The 22,230-nt window shown below is 35.5% G+C and overlaps 1 protein-coding gene across 1 annotated transcript; it reads right to left on the bottom strand.

The window, feature by feature from the left end:
* Nucleotides 1-1,439: 1,439 nt before the first annotated feature.
* Nucleotides 1,440-2,214, bottom strand: LOC102591706 (glutamate receptor 2.5-like). The gene is made up of 2 exons (XM_006337957.2): nucleotides 2,001-2,214; nucleotides 1,440-1,754 (listed from the first exon to the last, which is right to left on the bottom strand). The coding sequence occupies exons 1-2, from the start codon at nucleotides 2,193-2,195 to the stop codon at nucleotides 1,440-1,442; spliced, it is 510 nt and encodes a 169-aa protein (XP_006338019.1). The 5' UTR covers nucleotides 2,196-2,214.
* Nucleotides 2,215-22,230: the final 20,016 nt, after the last annotated feature.

Here is a 22,230-nt window from a genome sequence, read left to right as displayed (position 1 = left end):
ATTTACTTTTTAGGAAAATAATTTAATAATTTAGCAATATTGTTATGCTAATTCATCAAGCGTCTACAAATCTTTGACTAGGGCAAAATGATCTCTGAAAGGCCTTTTTATATTGTTTTTCATGTATTTACTTTTAAAAAAATAATTTGTCATTTTTGGAGAAGAGAAAAGAAAAATTATAATATAAAATACAATTAGTAAGAAATTCTATTCAAAGTGACCAGATTAATTGTATTTTTTTAAACAATAAGACTAAATTAAGTAGAATATATATATAAGATAAATAAAATAAATTGCATTGACTAGATTTTTTTAGAAAAATAATCTATGTTATCTTGAAGAAAGAAAAGGAAAATTATAAAATAAAAAGATTTTTTAGTAAGAAATTGACCAGATTCATTGTATTTTCTAGACCATAAGAATAAATTAAGTAGAATATATTAATAATGGAAAGAAAATTAATTGCATTGACCAGATTTCTTTAATTCAGATGATACTTGACTAGCTATAAATAGGACCTTCTAAGTAAATAGGGTACACCCAAATGAAGGAAGTGATAGGTGAATAGATCGGTAGGGTGAATGTAGAGAAGCTGAGTTGCTTTTCAAAGAATTGAAACTTTGAAATGAAAATTCACACTTCTAGAGCCACTGTCGGAATTATCGATAAAGCACCTCATTCTTTGAAGGAAAAGTTTTCCTCGGGGAACGGTTCATAATAATATTTATCAATATTTCCTATAGTGGCTCCAGTGGTGCGAAGTTTCATTTTGAAGTTCCAATTCTTTGGCAACCAGTTCGGCCTCTCTACATTCATATCTTTGCCTATTTATTCATCTGTCGCATATGCATAAAGATATTGACATTAATAGAAGGTGCTAAGTATCTTCAAAACTATCTGTTTGCTAAAGTAAAAAAGGAGTACTAACTTTCTTTATTTTTGAATTGCTCATTTTATTATATTGTCAATTTTTATTTATGCTCGTTAAGTAAAATTTTATACATAAATCAATGAGCTATTTTATATATGCTAGCCTTTTAACTTGTATTATGAACTAGACACCTCATCCCAAACAAAAAATAATTTTTAAATGTGTTTGATGCTGATTATGCCATCAAGAGTCATGACGTTTGTCTGAAATATACAATATTCATGTTCTTGCAATTATTAGAATCATTAATTAGGTGAAATAATCTCTCCAACAACTAAACAAAGTAACAATTAAATTTTTTTCATCGAACGTTAAAATAAGTGCATGCAATAACCATAAAGAGATTTGATTATACACAATGATTTGTTTCTATCTTTGGTGAGTTTATTATGTACTAATTATTGTCACCTATATATGATCGAAGCAACATCCAATGTTAGCTTGACAATGACAATAATATTGATGTTCATGAACATTTCACAATAAAAAGGGAGCTAGAATTTGAACTTTATAGATTCTTCCTGGCCAAGATTCTGCTTCTTTCGCGCAATGAAAGATTAAATCGTCTTATGATGTGCCAATGCTCATGTATGAATTTCGTTAGAAAGATGATGAGAGCCAAAACTGCAGCAATTACAGCCATGACAAAGAGTCCCCAGAAGCTATCTAGGCCAAGACTGTTGGAGGAGAGTGATGTACTAGAATCGGAACAAGTAGATTCTCCAAACCATGCTCTCTCTATTTGTACCATCTTTTCACCTTCTGTCACATTCAAAACTGCTCTCGAAACATCAGGTACTAGAGGAGATCCTATCGGGAAGGCCTGGATGAAAATCACAAGAACGGTGAATATAATTCATAACTTTACTGTTACCAAAAGAAACTTTCTTGATCGAAAAAGGTGAGGTGATAGAGTATAAAGCTAATACGTTCTACTGAATCTAACATTTTCAACATCGTACATATATATATGTGGAGTACTATACATTGACATTTTAAATTTGCCTCTGCTTGTGATTCTTGTACTAAAAAAAGGAAAGAATATCGAGAAAAAAGAAGAGTTACTTACAAATCCAAAGCCATGAGTCTTATACGTAGGTCCAATCGTGGCAAATTTCAAGCAATAATTTGCAAGGAAAAGCTTCACATAAGGAATCTCATCGAAAACAGCAGCAATACCACCATTTGAACTTCCTTTAGCGAGTAAATCAACGCATTCCTCTGGAGTGTTATATGCCTTAAGCCTGTCCTCATCAAAGTTCATTTTTCTTAATAGTCCTACTACAAAAAGAACCTGGTCGGTAGCCCACATAGTCCTTGCTCTTTAGAAGTTCTTTTACATCTTTAACAGTTGGCTGGAGTTTTTCAACTGTTAACATTGATGTAAGATTTGCTGTGTAGCTTGAAGTCAATATGAGTACTACTAGGAACCAGACGATCAACACAAACCTCGCCAAATTGCTTACTATCCCCTCCTCTGGCGATATCAAGAATCAAAACAAAGCATACGTTATATATAACAAAAGGTAATTCAAATTGAAGAGTGTGTGTATGTGTGTGTGAGTGTATGTGTATACTCCGTGTAACGACTCATTTGGTCGTTTTGAGTACTAGAGCTTTTTATTTCATGAAATACTTTCTCATAGATTCTAAATGGGTATTTTGGACTATTCGTAACGACAATTATGAAATTAGTGGGGTAGTTTTAATAATTAATCTAGTTGGTGCTTAAAGAAGATACCATTTAAAATTAATAGTGGGTCGCTTTTACACTTTCATAATTAGTCATATAATAATTAGGGTAATAATTAATCTGTAGAACAAAAGAAAAGAGGAGAAGAGGGGAATAACGGAAAGTGGTGTTGAACGAAGGAAAATTACGGGGGACTTCAGGTGAGAATTCTCTTCATTTTTTTCTAGTTACACGTATTAATTATATGTAGGTGATTGAATTGTGATTAGTTTTCTGATTGGTGATGTAAGGAAATTATGTAGTGCAAGTGTAGGGATAGAGGTGTGAATTATTATTCATAGGTTAGTGGGGGAGGTTTTTGGAGAACAAAGTAGAAGTGTTAATCAATTTGAGTTCATTATATTAAATAGAAGTGTGTTCACGGTTTGGTTTCGTAACCAAGTGCTTGGAAATTCTCATATTACTAAATTGTTATTAGAGAATTGAATTTTCCTAAATTCTATTTGTAATCTGTACTGCTAATGATGGGAAATTAATTCAAGGATGGGGTTGAGATTAGTAGTCTTGTGAAGTTGTAGCGATGGGTAGAGTAGGTGTTGGGTTGACATATGTGTATTAATTAATATATGTAATGCTTATTTTTTCCATATATGAAAATAAATTGCAATTTGAAAGATGCTCCTGGGTAGCGTGATTTATACAATATGATGGGTTAGGTAACTAAATAAGGGTGTTGTATTATATAAAATGCACTAGAGTTATGTTATTTTGAGGAATTAAGACTTAACCCTAGACTTGAAATTTAGGAAATACGAAGTTGACATATTAGTTGACATAAAAATTTAAGAAAGTGATTATAGTAATATGGATACCTATAGACTTGTTTACTTATGAATTATGCATGTTTAATAGATTGTAAACGTTCGGAGGCATTGAGGAAAGGGAACGCTTTGGAAAATTAGTTTGCTCGACTTTGATTCCTTGGTGGAGGTAGGTTATGGTTTATTCTATGTGATAGATAGACTCTTAATAGTGATTGATAGTCATGGACTGATAATGAGAATTTTTCTATGTATTTGGTTGTTGTGATTGGTCTGCAATCCCAAGACCGTGAATCCATAATCTTGAACCTTCTCTATCGAAGTGATGCCTTGAATAAAGAAGCCTTGATGAAATATTGTTAATGAAGTGAAAAGTGGTGATAATAAATGATAAATTAACAATATTATTGGATCGGGTGTCATGTTTCGACATGGTATTATTAGATTAGGTGTCACGTTCCGAAACGGTAGTATTGGATCGGGTGTCACGTTCCGACACAGTATTATTGGATAGGGTGTCACATTCCAACACGGTAACATTAAAGAGGAAAACATATTGAATTAACTGAATGTACTCAATCTCAAAGAACCCATTTCCCAAATGAGCATGGTGTGGAGGCATGAGTCCTCGTCTGTGTGCTTGATATTGTGATTGATTACGTACTTGCTTCAGTTGTCACTTGTTCATGTTGTTTGTTGCTTATCACCTACTAAGTTCTATAGTTGATTTTATACTATTACTTTATGCATATTAGTTACTATTTTGAGTCGGCCGATGATATCTACTCAGTACATATTCCCCTGTACTGAGCCCTACTTGTGTTTTTCTTTGTTTTCATTTTGTGGAGTGTAGAGAGTGTACCAATGACTTCGACTCGCCCTCATCTCTAGCCAGTCTCCAGCACATCAGGTTTCAGGGTAAGCTATTCATTCGAGCTCATGTTGGATTCTCTCGTTCATGGCATGATATCCTTAGTTTTCAGACAAAAACTATTTTATTCATTTATTTTGGTGTCTTTGATACTCTTAGACTTAGTATTGGAAGATTAGATATCCTTGATGTGATGACTTTCAGGTTTTGGGGATAATATGTAATAGACTTTAGAGGTTTATTTTATTGGTTACTTTAATAAGTTTTGAGCTTCCGCATTATGGTTGTTATCTATGGTTGAAGAATCGATATAAGTTGGGGTTGAATTGGTTGGTTCGCCCACCTAGGAGGTTAAGTGCGGGTTCCATTCATGACTCGTTTTGGGTCGTGACACTCCCTCTGTCTCATTTTAAATGGCTATGCTTGACTAGACATGAAGTTTAAGAAAGAAAGACTTCTGGTACATACCAAAAGTGATAAATTATGCTCTTAGAAGCATATCATGACATTTCTTATGTCGATGAGAACATTGTCATTAAAGGCAATATGGGAAGTACCAATGAGTGTTATCAAAAGCAAAAAGCTCTAAGGTGCGTAGGGCTTTAAGTTTGAGCCTCACTTCAGGGCTTAAGCGTGCCTTTGATAAGATTGATACTAATTCAAGAGGAGGAAAGGGAAATTACTCTGTGCAAAGACCATAGTTGAGAAGGAGAACCAAAAGATCATTCCAACTTGATGCCAAAAAGGTCCTCTAAAGTTTTCATTTACTCTATGTTCGAGTAGACAAATGACGAAGCCTATGAAAACAAAAGAACAAAAGTTTGTTAACCAAAGCTCTCAAGTCAATGGCTTCAAAAATACCCATGCACTATCTCTATTATCATCTTTGATTGGCACCATCATCGTAACTCCAGACTCTGTGTATGGTAATGTAAAGTCAACAAATTGTGACCTATTCGAGACAATGGTAGTATCCCCTACAATAACATCAAAGTTATGTTCATCTGTTAATCTTTGTAACATGTAAGAATCATCGAAGTATACAAGTGCAATAGATATTTCCCTATAAGATTCGTCCAATTTTTTTTAGTTCAGTATATGGAGCTCAATCGTTTTTCCTTCTATAGGCGTGTTGCTATGTAGTATAACATTTACATTATCAAGTCACCTAAATAGTAATAACCTGAAAAATAAGGTGAGTTACCTTTACAACATGTTTAAAAGACACTGTTAACGGTAACATCTCTTCGTATTGTCAGTATATATAACTTAAAAGTCGATATTAGAGGCGTCAGAGAAATTTACCCCAACAAATACTTGATAAACTAGTTCATTATAATCACCGAAACTTTTTCCATCAGGAGCAGCAAAAGGAACATATTCATAAGGAACAAAATATGCTAATGCTTCCATCACTGCATCAAAAACATTGATGCAATATCCAGTAACTATCGTTGTGTTAGTTGTAAGACTCTTGTAACTTTCCCAAACTTGGTGAAACCATCCTTCACCGGAACTCCAATTCTCTATTTCTTTCCATTTGTTGGTAACACCCAACCTTTAGGAACAGAAGTGGTGTCACCAGTGCTGGAATTGATACATTCACACCTTGATGTTTAGTCTTTCAATATTGTCTCTTAGTTTTTCAAGAAGTTTTTTAGGATTTTATAATACATGTATCTAGTAAGTTGTGATACATGTATCTAGTTAATTGGGCAAGAATTTTTATTTTCTATTTTGAGTAGTATAAATAGTGATGTAGTTGATGATTGTAATCATCTCAAGTGGCCTTAAGTAGCCTATATAAAACTTGAGCATTCTCTAAAGATAGTATTCTCCTTCTATATTTCCTACAAATTGGTATCAAGAGCAGGTTTTCGTTCTTAATCTGGGGTTAGGTGAAGAAACAAAATATGGCATCCAAAACAAATGAAGGTGTTAATTCTTCAGTTGTTCTTACTCCATTTTTTTATGGAACTGATTTTGAATACTGGAAGATAAGAATGAGAACATATCTAAAAGCTGAATGTTTGTGGACTATTGTTGTAAATGGCTATGAAGAGCCAAAAAACGATGGTGAGCTTTCAGTAACAGAGATGAAAAATCTTGAGGCTAAGTATCGTCAAGATACAAAAGCCTTGAGCAAAATCCAAATGGGAGTCTCAAGAGCATATTTTGCGAAAATTGCTACTTGTGAGACTACAAAGGAAGCTTGGGAGTCTCTAGAAATGGAGGTGTATGGTGATGAAAAGGTACGCACTATAAATCTTCAAACTCTTAGAAGAGAGTTTCAAAACATGAAGATGATAGAATTTGAAAAAATAGATGAATATTGCACAAGAGTCATGAATATTGTTAATGAAATGAGAAATCACGGTGATACAATTTCTGACCAACAAGTTGTGGAAAAGATTCTAATTAGTATCACAGAAAAGTATGAGTACATTGTTCCTATCACTGAGGAGACAAAAAATCTTTCTAAGCTTTCCATCAAAGAGCCTAGTTGGATCATTTCGTGCACACGAGAAGCAAAGATTTTTTCGTGAAGATCAACCCAAAGAGATAGCTTTCCAGTCCAGAACGAATGAGAATTCTCAAAATTTCTCAAAAAATCAACAAAAGAAGAAATACAATCCAAAAAACAAGCAGGATCATGATGATTCTTCTAAGAAGATTGAAGAAAAAGGTGAGAAAAGTACTAGTCTTTTTTGTAAAATTTGCAAAAGGACTAATCACAATGCAGAAAAATATTGGTACAAAGGAAAGCCCCAATGTAACTTTTGTAAAAAAATTGGCCACATTGAGAATGATTGTTGGCACAAGCAACAGGAGCAAACAAATTTATGTGAAGAACATGAGGGAGAAATGGAAGAAAATCTTTTCTTTGCTTCTCAATGTGATGTTTCAGCAAAAACCAATGAATGGTATATTGATAGTGGTTGTAGCAATCACATGACTGGAGATGAAAACGTTTTCCTCTCAATTAATAGTAGCATCACTACTAAAGTGAGAATGGGGAATGGAGCCTTAGTTGATGCAAAAGGTAAAGGTACCATTTCGATTAGCATAAAAGGGAGCGGTAAACAAATTTATGATGTACTTTATGTTCCTGACTTGGAAGAAAATTTGCTTAGTATTGGTCAATTCATGGAAAATGGTTAATCTCTTTTGTTTAGAGATAATTATTGCAAGATTTATGATATAATTGAGCCAAATCAAGTCATCGTTGAAGTAGAGATGACAAAAAGAAAATTTCATTTACAAGTTCAGTACATTGCATTCAAAAATGAAGTTGTAGATGATTCATGGTTTTGGCACAAAAGATTTTGTTACTTAAATTTTCATGATTTGAAGCTTCTTAAGAAAAAAGACATGGTGCAAGGCCTTCCTGAGATACATACTGAGATTAAGGTAGAGAATACTTCTATCATATCTTTAGATGTGTCAAATCAAGAAGAGGATGAGAAAGAGGAAGATATCCCTCAAGGGGGAGAAATCTTAGATTCAGATGATGAAGAACCACCTCCAAGAGGAAAACAATGTTGAGTGACATTTATCAAAGATGCAACTTTACTGGTGTTGAGAAATAAAATTATTAGGAGGCAATAAAGCATGATGATTGGAAGAAAGCCTTGGCAGAAAAAATTCGGAAGATTGAGAAAAATAATACTTGGGAGTGTGTGACTATACCCAAAGAAAGAGAAGTTGTAAGTCTAAAGTGGATTTACAAAACCAAACTCAATCAAGGAGGAGATATTCAAAAGCACAAGAGAAAGGCGAAATTCAGTTGTAATTATTGTCGAACAGGAGAACAACTTGCTGACATCTTCACCACAACACTTCCAAGTGAAAAGTTTTGCCATCTTCGAGAAGACATTAGAGTTCTCAAGCAGACGCATTAAGGGGGTGTGTTGGAATTTATGCATTCACACCTTGATGTTTAGTCTTTCAATATTATTTCTTAGTTTTTGAAGAAGTCTTTTAGGATTTTGTAATACATGTATCTAGTAATTTGTGATACATGTATCTAGTTAATTGTGCAAGACTTTTTATTTTCTATTTTGAGTAGTATAAATAGTGATGTAGTTGATGATTGTAATCATCTCAAGTGGCCTTAAGTAGCCTATATAAAACTTGAGCATTCTCTAAAGATAGTATTCTCCTTCTATATTTCCTACAACTAGTCCATATAATAGATCTAAAATTCTCCTTAGAAACAGAATATCCACGTCTCGAATTCGGTTTTCTAACAATGACATTTTGTCTTGTCCAAAATCCAATTTCTTTAGCACCATTAGAAATAACTCTGATGATCTGATAAGGTGGAGATTGCGATTGTCCATCCACAATTTGAAAGTTTCCACTAAGGCCTTTGAAAGTAATGTTTAGTATAGCTTGAAGAAGGTTTGGACAATCCGTGGAAACTCCAAAATCTTCAAGATCTGTTTCAGTTCTTGAAATTTTTAGAGGTGTCAAAAATAAACTTATTTCACTACTGAGTTGCTCAGAGTCTCCAAAAATGTTGCTACACTCATGTTGAATTCTTAAAAAATGCACTACTTTTGAAGGAGCTGACACGCATTTTTTGACATTTTTTAAGAGTCCGAGCAACATCGCCCACGAGCTAAATTTTCCCAAGTTAAAACTACTTGCATTACAACCTATTGACATTAATTATATATAAGCATGACCCTTATCTTGGCTTTAGAGGATAACTTTGCCGTCCAACTTTGAGTGTGCACAAGTAGACACTTAAACTTGTATAAAATTGAACAAGTAGACACATTTGTCATACATGGCATAATACACAGATGTAATAACCTGTACTTTCCAAACACGTATATGACTAAGTTAACTTCGTATAAAGTGTTTACACTCGAGCTTGTAAGGTAGTATTTTAGCTTAAATATCTAATTGACCAAGTGTATATAAGTGTAAAGTAACGGAATTAAGATTTGGAAATGAAATAAAATAAGTGAGATACTTGCTTCACTTTATTATACTACCAGGTGCATCACCTACTTAGAATGTATGGATCAAATTAGAAGACCAAGCAGGTGCATCACCTACTTAGAATGTATGATCAAATTAGAAGACCAAACAGGTGCATCACCTACTTAGAATATATGGATCAAATTAGAAGATCAAGTAGGTGCATCACCTACCTAAAATACATGGATCAAATTAAAATACCAAGCAGGTGCATCACCTACTTGGACTTTTTGACCAACTTAAAATGGCCAAGTAAGTGCATCACCTGCTTGACCAAATTGTGGTCCAAATGATCAGCAAGAGTCTGCCAAATAGGAACCTTGTAAGATCAAGTTTAGCTGATATTCTTCTTTATTTTAACTTACAAAATAAATATTCTAGCAATTCTATCTCTCAAGCTCTCTCTTAACCTTCAAAAAGCCACCCTTATATCCATCTAGGGTTCTTAAAGTTGTCTTTTTAATAAGCCAAGGTAAGTAAAATAATTTATGTGTTGAACTTTATTTTGCCATGGAAGGTTCTGAAAATCATGTTCTTTATATTTGAAGTGGAGGACAGCCCCATCCAAGCTTGGAAATCCCACTTTCCTAGTATAAGAATTTTCGCCAACAAGGTAAGGTCACTTCCCCAGTTTTGTCGGTTGGGATGGAGAATTATTTAGGTATAAAAGTAAAGAATTCACGGGACAAGGATCAGAAGGTATAAGTTCAATAATTTTCTGTTGCGTTGAAGGATTTTGTGACAGTTTAACGGCTGTTTTATATGTATATTACTTTGGAGCAGTTGGGTGACCTTATATGATGATTGTATGCAATGTATTTAGGTGGAAATGTAGGGTGTGGTGATACACCATCTGTTTAAGAACTATATGAGCTTACTGCCCATTACGTATTTCACTACTGTTTCACAAGGACCACATTCTTATTAGTTGTTACTATTAGCTTCATTATGCACTTATATTGTGATTAAGACCTTCATTAAAAGGCTGAGTTGTTGTAGTCATATTGGCCCAAAAAGTATGTATGGCTAAAAGAATCTTTTTACGCCTCTAAGGTACAGATCTCTGTCACCTGTCTCTTTTATATGAGTCAACAAGATCCTAGGTTACACATGTTAAAAGTGTTCAATTATTGGATACACAATTTGTTCATAAACTGCCAAATGGCTTCATTTGTTTATTTAATCATATACTTCATTTGCTCACATGTTCTTTTCATTGGATATCACTCCCATTGTTTTAGTGTATAATGTTACTCTACATAATCCTTACTTGTTCTACTTAGTATAAAATTTATATGTTCTAACTTGAAATGTGCACTTGTCCCTATCTTGAATTTTTCCACGTGTCTAATTAGTTTCCATGTTCATGACCCCTATTATTTGATATCGTTTACTGAATATGATTTAGCCCACAATAAGATTAATTGTGTCATATAAGTACCACAGTTAATATTACTACATTAAGGTTACAACTGTTTCTTATGTCATTGTTGCTGCCTCAAATATTTTATTCACATGTCTACATCACTATTATATAGTCCCAAAGTTCAAAAGAGTTATGAACAATCTCAAATATTAAGGGAATGACATAAATTGAATCTTTATAATTATAGGTGGCAGCTCATGGGGGTTGAAATCCTAGCATGGGTCTATCCCGAAAGCAAAGTTGCATAATTATGGGTGGCAGCCCAGGAGTTGAAAGCCTAGCATGGGTCGATCCCAAAAGCAAAGCTGTATAATTATGGGTGGCAGCCCATGGGCTGAAAGCCTAGCATGGGTCGATCCCAAAAACAAAGCTATAAATTTATGGGTGGCAGCTCAGGGATAAGATACCTAGCATGGGCCGATCCAAATAGATGTATTTGCGGGTGACAGCTCAGGGGTTATAATACCTAGCATGGGACGATCCTAATTTGTATATGTATGAGGAAACCATCCCAGGGGTTAAAATGCCTAGCATGGGTCATCTTCTTCTACCACAGATCAGTTGGTCATTTGTATGCCTTAAAAAGATTATAAATCAAAGAATAGTAAAGAAAAGAATGCAATGTATAGGATTCCACAAGTGTAAGCAAAGATGCTCTTTTGTCCTTATTATTCATCTGTTCCCGGTAAATGATGTAAAGAACAAAATCCCAAGTGTATAATGTGTTACGTTACCACACGATAATGAACAACCATAAGACACTTGGAAAATAATTATATGGTGCTAATGCATGACTTGTAGTTCTATAAGATACTTACTTCTCAATACAGGTGTATATGTTAAGTACCTTATTAATTCCTTATCTTCTGTTATCAATTGGCCATTTGTTATTTTGCTTTCTTTACATACCAATATATGTCGTATATGTATTGACGTCCCCATGAATGAGGGCACTGCATTTCTATAAATGCAGGAGATGTGTGATCATCTAAGGCATCTTTTTGTGTATCCAACCGAGGAATTGGTGAGCTCCACTCTTAACTGGACCTATCATGTGTCTAGTGCTCTTTTGGTTATATTTACAACTATAATTTGGGTATGTCGGGACCCTCTCCCGGCCACTTGATAGTTGTACGGGCATAGATCCTCTACTAGAGGCTTCATAGACATGGTATAGTAGTTATATGTATTTATAATTTCATTTTTCATTTGTATGAGTTTGGCTAGTTGGAGCTTTAGTATACTAGTTTCTTAGAAACAGTTCTATTTTGCATAGTGATTCATCTTCTCATTGTAGGTCAGTTGTATAGATAGTTCATATGCTACTTGTCTACCTCACCCTAGCTTGGGGCATGACAAAATGTGGTATCATAGCACTAGGTTCAAGTGTCCGAAGGAGTATATGATGCCGTGTCTAGTAGAACTCTACTTATGAATGTGTTGCGCACCACATTTATAATTAGGGGGCTGCTTGGAGATTTAGGAAATGTGACCTTTCGTAATTCAAATCATTCAATAGATCTATGTTATAAGAAGTTCATTCCTACTAATACTCTATTTTATGCCATCCAGAGTATGCCTACCATAGGTAATGCCCGAGGAAAATGGTAGCAACCTTTAAGGAAAGGTGTTACAGATTAGGGCTTAGTAGAGCTCGTTTAGGCTTACCCTTTGGGTGTGCTGTTAGCCACAAATAAGGGGGCTTGTAAAGGTTTATGTGTTACTTGCATCTACAGCTGGGTTTGCACCACTTGTATCATCACCTGGTTCGCGTAAATTGGATATGAAGGGAGATATTTATATTCTTACATGAAGATTGGTTTCCCAATTCAACTAATATGGCTGCAACAATTTCTAGTGCAACATTTTTGAAGGATACAATTGGTTATGGAATTTCAAATGTCCTCCATATGACTCATGCAATGGTTATAGGATCTAATCTTATAAATGACATTCAGTACCTCCTCGGTAATATGCCTATAACCTTCAAGGTTACATAGATTAGAGATAAAAGTTGAGGAATGACCTAGTTTTTATCAGTAACAAGATGTGGCAGTAGCATGATATGATATGAAAATATACCACAATAGTATTGATTAGAGATACCTCTAGTTAGCCGATACGGCCTAATTCTTCTATATATCCTTCCGAGTATGTTGGTAGTTGGGTTTACAAGATATGTACATATGAGTATGACCACCTAGAATAGGAAAACATATAGATCCCTTTTATGGTTAGAAAACTTTGTGGTAAGTTTTTCAATTGTTTTTTATAAAATTATACGCATAACATCTTCTCATTGTGATCTATCTTTTGGTTATATAGGCTTACTATGTGATCAATTATTAAGGCTGAAAATGTTGAATAACTAACATAAGTTATGATCGGATAGAATATTCAAAGTAGAAGAAATCATAGGATCGGTTAATCAGTAGCAGGAGAGTGATCAGTTACATATGAATAAAGGAGAACAACATTTGAATACCATCGAACAAGTGTTTGTATAAACCAGGGGTCCTAGCTACGGAGAGATGACTAGAGTAAGTTTTGTGATAGTAAGAAATAAAGATGACATATATGTATGAGAAGATGTTACGGAAGGAGACATAGGTTGTACCCTTACTATAAGAAATGCATGCTAAAAATGTGACAAAAGAAATCGTCAACCTTAACCAGTTGTAAAGATATACCCAAAAATATTCCCCCAAGAACATTTTGAACTTTTGTCAGATAGAGAAAACATTTTAGTATTAAATTGAATTCCAGACAAGAGGGAAATTGAAGGATTAGTTTGATAGAAAATACATTGATCCTAATGTGCTAAACTAGGATGCACCAGTATCATGTGTACAAAAGAACGATCGTTCATTATGCATATGTATAGACTCTCAAGATTTTAATAAAGCGACTACCAAATCAATTTTATTTATGCCCACAGTATTGATCAAATCCTGACTAAGAGAGAGGATGATTAATCATGTGACACTTGTTCTTATTTGGTCACTTGAATGGGAAATGGGTCAGAGCACCCTCATTTATTATGTCATTATGGAAAATCTATCAGCATGACTGTACCTGTCTAGCTAAGCCCAGAGTGGCTAACCCTCAGAATCTATAAAATCACAAATTTACATATACTTGACATGTATGTGTGCCTGCCCGTAGGTAAGAGTTTATATACCATAGTGCCTTCAAGTTCAACTATTCATTTGCTTATTACCTTCATAAGGTTACCATACATCGAGAAAAAGTTGACCTTTACCTCTTACTCCTACACACAAATTGTAAAGAATTTCTCCTCTATTGTGGCCTCAGTGTTTAGACTGACACTGAAGATGACCAAGTTCCAATAGTTGGAATACTTAAATGAAGAATTCTCAGGATCTAAAAAGGAGAACATGAAGGAATCAATTGTGTGAGCTTTGATGTGAGTATAGAAACACGAGCAAAACTATCTCAGCCACGATTTAGAATCAGCAGCAGTATGCTTGCACTTAAGGTATGGCTAAGAGGTTCTATGTCTTGTAGCTTACAAAGGCTTAAGCTGCTTATATAATCATGCATGCTACATGTCCTATAACTCATTTATCTATATGTCATAAGCCCTTTATGGATTGTTTTCTAACATATTACATAAGTCATTTACCAATTACCTTTGGGTGTTATACACTTCATAGAGCCCTCACTTATTGCTATATGTTTCATAGTGCCTTGGCATGTATGATATATTTCACCGATTACTTGCAACAAATCATTTGTCTATATTTTATGTGCATAGTACATTAGTTTCGCATATGCTATAGTCATCTTAAATTACTTCCTCTTGGGTTATATGTATAATAGATCACTTGTCTGGATGTTATATGCTTCATAGACCATTTGTCTATATGTTACATGCCTCATGGCTTACATTCTTAATAGGCCCCACTTATCATTTGCACATGTGTCATATGCTCACTTCTCCTATTTCATATGTATACTTGTTCACGTGTACCACATGTCCATGTGATATAGTTAGCCTAATTCATGTTTCATGGCACTTTCTTTTATGAATGTGTCTTATAGTATGCTTGTTTATATGTTACATGTTCTCATAGCTTTAGTACTCACGCTTTATGTGTTCATCTAGTCCATTTTCTCAAACGTGTCTCATGCTTTATAATTCATCAACCCATATAGTACATATCTATGTTCTCATTGTCCATATGTCATATGTCTATTAGGTTCACTTGTAGCGCCTTTTCGTGCTGATTTTCTTACATGTCATAGACTTTGTGAATTTTTTTCATATGTCTATGCCTTTTTGTTTATTATTTACATAAGTATTAAACATGTTAGGGTAAAGTTTCACTATATTATGGTGAGGTAGGGATCAAACTTAAAGGGCGGGGCATATGAATTTTAGCACAACATTTACCCATGGATAGATGGCTAAGCAAAGTTCCCTACTCAGATAAAATCATAGAAAATTTAGAGTTTACATTAACTGTGTGTTCTTACAAAATTCACATGTGAAAGACATCATTAGATTCGAAAAGAAAAGGATAGTGGAGCCCTCGATATGTTGCACATTAATAATTTTGGTGCAGAATTGGCTAAGTTGCTTATGAAGTGGACTTACATCAATAATTAGATTCAGTACACCTAGTATTTCATGTGTACATGCTATCAAAATGTGTGAGAGATGTATCCTTTGTTGTGCCATTTGGAGATATTGAAGTCAAAGAGGATCTATCATCTGAAGAGGTACCCATATCCATTCTAGACCATAATGTTAGGAAGTCAAGGACTGAGAGATGTAGACTCTGTTAGAATAATATGTAGGAGTCATAGGGTTGAAAAAGTCACTTAGAATCAAGGACTTTTTTAAGTCCAGGTATCCATAATTGTTACAAGAACCGAATATCATCTTTTATCATATTTGTCTCCTCACTTGTTCATTGGCTTATTTATTATTGGCTCACTTGTTATTTTTCTTACGTGTCATATGCCCTGATGGGTAATTAATATATACGATTCCCGAATTCCAAGTGTTTCACTTCAAGTTGGTGGAAAAAAAAGGGAAAAGGTATTTCACATTGTACATAATTGTTTCACTTGATTATATTTGACCAACAGGAGCCTTACTTACAATTTTATTGTTTCATGTGTTATACTTGATGAACCGCCTTGTGACGCTTGCATATATTCTGGTCAGTCAATAGAATTGGAATAGTCTTGCCTTCAAAGGAAACATAGGCAATACTTTTGAAAATTTTTATGGTCAACATTTCCTCGAGCTACACCTCTCATTCGAGGACGAATGATCCTAAAGGGAGGATGATGTAATAACCTGTACTTTCCAAACATGTATATGACTAAGTGATGCTTATCGTGACCAATGACACTAATCTATGGTACGAGTGTCTACGATTGTCGATAATATAGTAACCCAACCAAGGGTTGGGGTCGTGTCTCAAGGGAGTGGTTTTGAGAACTAATAGAAAAAATAAAATTAAGTTCTAATTAGTCATAGCTAAAGACATTAACGAGTAAAAACATAGTAAATTAAAGGGGTGACACAAAAGTGTCAAATACCAAATGGGGGTTTGTAACAAGTGTAATAAAAACAACAAAATTTAAAGAGGAAGCAAGTATGGGGAGAAGTTCTTGGGGATGTGACCGCAATATAAATTGATATAAATCGTTGAGTACATGTTTTCGATAGGAAATTTGCAAGCCACTAGTGACTAGGCTAAGCTTTAGATGGAAATAAGTTCCCTCTCGGGGCAACTTACCCCGTTTCAAATGGGTTCCTCTCGGACACCCATATGCCGCATGAAGGCCAGCCCACGCCTTACCCCACTCACTCTCTCGAGCTGAGTGTTAGGATATGGGACTAGGGCTCACTCTCTCGGGCTGAAGCTCATGTCGACCCACTCGTTGGGCCATCAGTCTAGCGGTCTTGGTTTCGCGACCTCTCTCCCTCACAAGCCGAAAACACATGGGTGGTTTTGTATTTGCAACTACAAACCCATTAAATTAAACCACAACCACTAGCTGAAATCACCATTAAAATACATATAACCTATCAACAAACAAGACCCAACAATAATCTCAACACATATTTGCTAAATCACACCCCAAGAATGGGGGTTTTAGATAGACATGAACAAGAGATAGAAATTTATACCTAAATGAGTTTGCATTCAAATGGGTATGAAGATTTAAGTCTTGTTATAGGCCAAGAATGAGGAATCCAAGAGACCCAACTCCAAATCTTGAAGATGAAAACCCTCTTCTCCTTCAAGTCTCCAAAACCCTCTCAAGCTTAGAGTAAAAAATATCCAAAAAGTACTATTCTATTGTGTAAAATTATAATAATGCTTAGACTCTCTAAAATTAATAAAGAGTTTAGTAATTATAGACTTCAGAAAATAGTGTTGGCGGATCGTTCGGCGAGGTTAGTCGGAATCGCCGATTAACTTAGCGATTCACCGTTTGGTGTAGTTCATCGCCTTCTTGCACTAGCCTTCAGCATCGTCGTGTTCTGTGTCATTCGGCGACATAGTACTGCTTCGCAGAACTATTCGGTGAAACGTCGACTGCTTCTTTCATTGCCTTTTTAATCCTGCTCCTTCAGGAATTCGCGTACTGGAACAAAGGGAGGAGTGCGTCCCTTCGGCGGATCGCCAAGCGTACTTGGCGATGATTAGGCTTTAGCTTCTTCGTTCTTTTCAGCCTTTTTGTTCCTTTTTGCGCCTAAGTGTCCATACTTCCACTAAAACTTCAAATACCTGAAACTTAAGTGTTTTCATCAGATATTTTAGAATAAATAAGCATTTGAGGACACTATTTCTATTAAAATAAAGCCCTAAATGAGTCCAATTTGTGGACTCATCAACACCCCCAACTTAAACTTTTGTTTGTCCTTAAGTAAAACTCAAGTTCAGCAGTTCAAATAGGATGTTTCAAATAGTACTACACAAGACTAAATCATGAACATACACAACGAAACTCAAATTACTTCTGCAAAGATCAACTGTGTACTTAAAGATTCAAGTTGTGACACACCATTACCAAAGATTCTCATGCTCGCAATACTTGCTACTTGTGCAAGTTCAAGCTCAACAAAAAGTATCTAAATACCCTCACATAAAGAATGATTCCTTATTCACACAAAGAGGTTAATCAATTAAAGATCAGGAATCAAATGCAACGCTCACACTCAAAAAGAGGAACACAATGCATGTTTTCATCAATAGACTTGCCCTTATTTTACAATTGATCTTCGGTTCAGCTCACTCAAGATCAAAAAGGTCTTTCTAAGGCTTGTAATGGGGCTGAGTGCCAAGGTATGGTCATTTAGGCCGAGTGACTTTTCATCCTCGTGAGATGTGGTGTTCTCAAGGCATTCCCTTCTTTTTCTTTATCAATTATTTTTCTAGTGCTTCTAAGTCATCTTTTTATTCACCTCCATGGATTGCTTGGAAACCCGATTTTATTTGTACTTTATTCCACATTTTGGTTCCGAAGGGTTTCCATTGTTCTACAACACCATGGGTTAAGGGGGACTTTTCTTGCACTTCTTGACTTCTTCTTTTCCTTTCACCACACCCCAACTTAGGCTTTTGGCCTATGTTGGCTATTTGCTAAACCACAAATCAAGAAGATTATAGGTAGTGGGTCAAGTAAGGTCTAGGGTGCATCAAGGTTCTTCCAAAGAAAGGTAAGGCTCAAAGGGTGTTCAAGAGAGTTTCACACGCTCACGTGTAGGCCACAAAAGAGGTAAATGTCAAATTTGGCTCACACTCTTCAAAAGTTGCCTAAGATCATTTCAAGAGTACACCTTACTAAATCAATTAGACTAACAGGGTAAATTCTAGGTTTATTCATGCAAAGTTCAAAGTGAGATCATCACACAAGGCATCGACACTTGAGTCAAACAAGACCACACACTTTCGCTAGTGTGCAACGATCATTACAAGAGAATCAATTTGATAAATGGCTAATCACAGCGAGATGCAAATATTTTACATATTGTCTATACAACTTCATTTGGCCTCATCGTAGCCGTATGTTCATGTTTGTTCTATTGAGAGCACTATTCAAGTCATCGGTATTGATCGAAATCGAGAATCAATTTTTTGCAAAAGAATAGCCACATTCAACTCACGAAGGGTGGAAAAAATGTGTGAAAATTTCAAAAAAATTTGGAAGGGTCAAAATTATTTTGAACTTTTAAAATAAAGGAAGCCATGAGCTCAAACATCCACAAAAAGCAGTGTAAAAACAATTTTAAACAAAACACCCCAAATATATACACAAAACACAACTATCAACACAAAAAGTGTGGGCCTCACCCCACCACAAAAAAAATTATTTGTCCTCAAATGCAAATAAAAGTAGCAAAAGTAAAAAAAAATATAATAAGACAGAGAGGGGTTGAAGAAAGGTCCTGTCTATGTAGTCTCTCTCTCTCGGGGTCACAGTGGCTGATGGAGCAGTCTGTATATGGGCATCAATGCCCGGAGTAGCCTCAGACTGAATAGTAGTGTTAGATCCGCTAGGAGCTACTGTGGACATCTCAGTCGGCAATGTCTGGATCACCGGTTGCACAACCGTCTCTATAAGATCTGGCAAGTCTCTGAATATTCCCTCATCTTTGCTCTCCTGTGTCTCCTTAGCATACATTGATATCGACTCCTCATTGGTCTCTGCATCTGACTCTGCATGTGTTGCGCCATCCCCCTGCACATCTCTGGTGGTCTCAGAAGCATCCTCATCATCTGCCCTCTCTATTAGTGAAATAAAGTCAGTAGACTTAAGGTAGTCTACGTCCTTCTTCAAACTCACAATCTCGACTTTTAAAGACGCCACCTCAGAGGCTTCCCCCTGTTTGCTCTCGCAAGCAATGACTCTCACTGTCAAGGCATCAACAAAGGTTTGAAGTAGGGTAAGTGTTGCTAGTATGGCCCTGTCGATCATCCTTAGAACAGACATTTCCAGTCGGGTAGCTCTCACATCAGTTGAATAGGCCAACTGCCCCGTCTTCAGAATCATGGCCTGAGTGATCTTGGAAGGCTGGGAGGATGAAGAAGCACCTGGAACCTGTGAGGAAGAAGAAGAGGGAGCTTGTATACCTGAGCGCTCAGAGGCCGGGGTGGACAAAGGTGTCTCTGCTGATAATGAGTCAACATTGACCTCTGGAGAAGTATCTGTTAGGGCTTCTCTTCTCCTGTCATCCTCCTCTCATGTGAATTCGGCCTCTATACACCAGATTAGTAAAGATTTTAGTATTTATAGACTTCAGAAAATAGTGTTGATGGATTGCTCGGCAAGGTTAGTCGGAATCGCCGATTAACTCGGCGATTCACCGTTTGGTGTAGTTCATCGCCTTCTTGCACTAGCCTTCAACATCGTCGTGTTCTGTGTCATTCGGTGACAAAGTACTGCTTCGCGAAACTATTTGGTGAAATGTCGACTGCTCCTTTCATCGCCTTTTTTATCTTGCTCCTTCAGGGCTTCGCATACTGGAACAAAGGGCGGAGTGCGTCCCTTCGGCAGATCTCCAAGCATGCTTGGCGATGCTCATGCTTTTGCTTCTTCATTCTTTTCAGCCTTTTTCTTCCTTTTTGCGCCTAAGTGTCCATGCTTCCACTAAAACTTCATATACCTGAAACTTAAGTGTTTTCATGAGATATTTAGAATAAAATAAGCATTTGAGAACACTATTTCTATTAAAATAAATCCTAAATGAGTCCAATTTGTGGACTCATCACTAAGTTAACTTTGTAGAAAGTGTTTACACTCGGCTAGTAAGGTAGTATTTTAGCTTAAATATCTATGTGACCAAGTGTATATAAGTGTAAAGTAAAGGAATTAAGAGTTGGGAATGAAATAAAATAAGTGAGTTGCTTGCTTGACTTTATTATAATACCAGGTGCATCACCTACTTAGAATGTATCGATCAAATTAGAACACCAAGCAGGTGCATCACCTACTTAGAATATATGGATCGAATTATAAGACCAAGCAGGTGCATCACCTACCTAAAATACATGGATCAAATTAAAAGACCAAGCAGGTGCATCACTTATTGGACATTTTGACCAACTTAAAATGGCCAAGTAGGTGCATCACCTGCTTGACCAAATTATGGTCCAAAATGATCAGCAAGAGTCGGCCAAAGAGGAACTTTATAAGATCAAGATTAACATATATTCTTCTTCATTTTAACTTACAAAATAAATGTTCTAGCAATTCTCTCTCAAGCTCTCTCTTAACCTTCAAACATCCACCCTTATATCAATCTAGGGTTCTTAAAGTTGTCTTTTTAATAAGCCAAGGGAAGTAAAATAATTTATGTTTTTAACTTGATTTTGCGATGGAAGGTTCTGGAAATCATGTTCTCTATATTTGAAATGTAGGACAACCCTATCCAAACTTGGAAGTCCCCCTTTCCTAGTATAAGAATTTTCACCAACAAGGTAAGGCCACTTCCCTAGTTTTATCTGTTGGAATGGAGAATTATTTAGGTATAAAAGTAAAGAATTCACGGGACAAGGATCAGAAGGCATAAGTTCAATAATTTTCTATTGCGTTGAAGGATTTTGTGACAGTTTAACGGCTATTTTATATGTATATTACTTTGGAGCAGTTGGGTGACCTTATATGATGATTGTATGCAATGTATTTAGGTGGAAATGTAGGGTGTGGTGATACACCGTCTATTTAAGGACTATACGAACTTACTACCCATTACGCATTTCACTATTGTTTCACAAGGACCACATTCTGATTAGTTGTTACTATTATCTTCATTATGTACTTATATTGTGATTAAGACCTTCAAGGAAAGACTGAGTTGTTGTAGTCATATTGGCCCAAAAAGTACGTATGGCTAAAAGAACCTTTTTTCGCCTCTAAGGTACGGATCTCTGTCACCTGTTGCTTTTATATGAGTCAAAAAGATCCTAGGTTACACATGTTAAAAGTGTTCAATTCTTGGATACACAATCTGTTCATAAACTGCCAAATGGCTTCATTTGTTTATTTAATTATATACTTCATTTGCTCACATGTTCTTTTCATTGGATATCACTCAATTTGTTTTAGTGTATAATGTTACCCTACATAATCCTTACTTGTTCTAGTTAGTATACAATTTATATGTTCTAATTTGAAATGTGCACTTGTCCCTATATTGAATTTGCCCACGTGTCTAATTAGTTCCCATGTTCATGACCCCTATTATTTGATATCGTTTACTGAATATGTTTTAGCCCACAATAAGATTCCTTGTGTCACATAAGTTCCAAAGTTTATATTTTTACATTAAGGTTACAACTGTTTCTTATGTCATTGTTGCTGCCTCAAATATTTTATTCACATGTCTACATCACTAGCATATAGTCCCAAAGTTCAAAAGAGTTATGAACAATCTCAAAGATTAAAGGAATGACATAAACTAAATCTATATAATTATGGGTGCATGGCAGCCCAGGGGCTGAAAGC

Source organism: Solanum tuberosum, unplaced genomic scaffold (assembly GCF_000226075.1).
Source record: "Solanum tuberosum cultivar DM 1-3 516 R44 unplaced genomic scaffold, SolTub_3.0 scf00001, whole genome shotgun sequence".
Taxonomy (NCBI): domain Eukaryota; kingdom Viridiplantae; phylum Streptophyta; class Magnoliopsida; order Solanales; family Solanaceae; genus Solanum; species Solanum tuberosum.
This window is presented reverse-complemented; position numbering and strand designations above follow the sequence as displayed.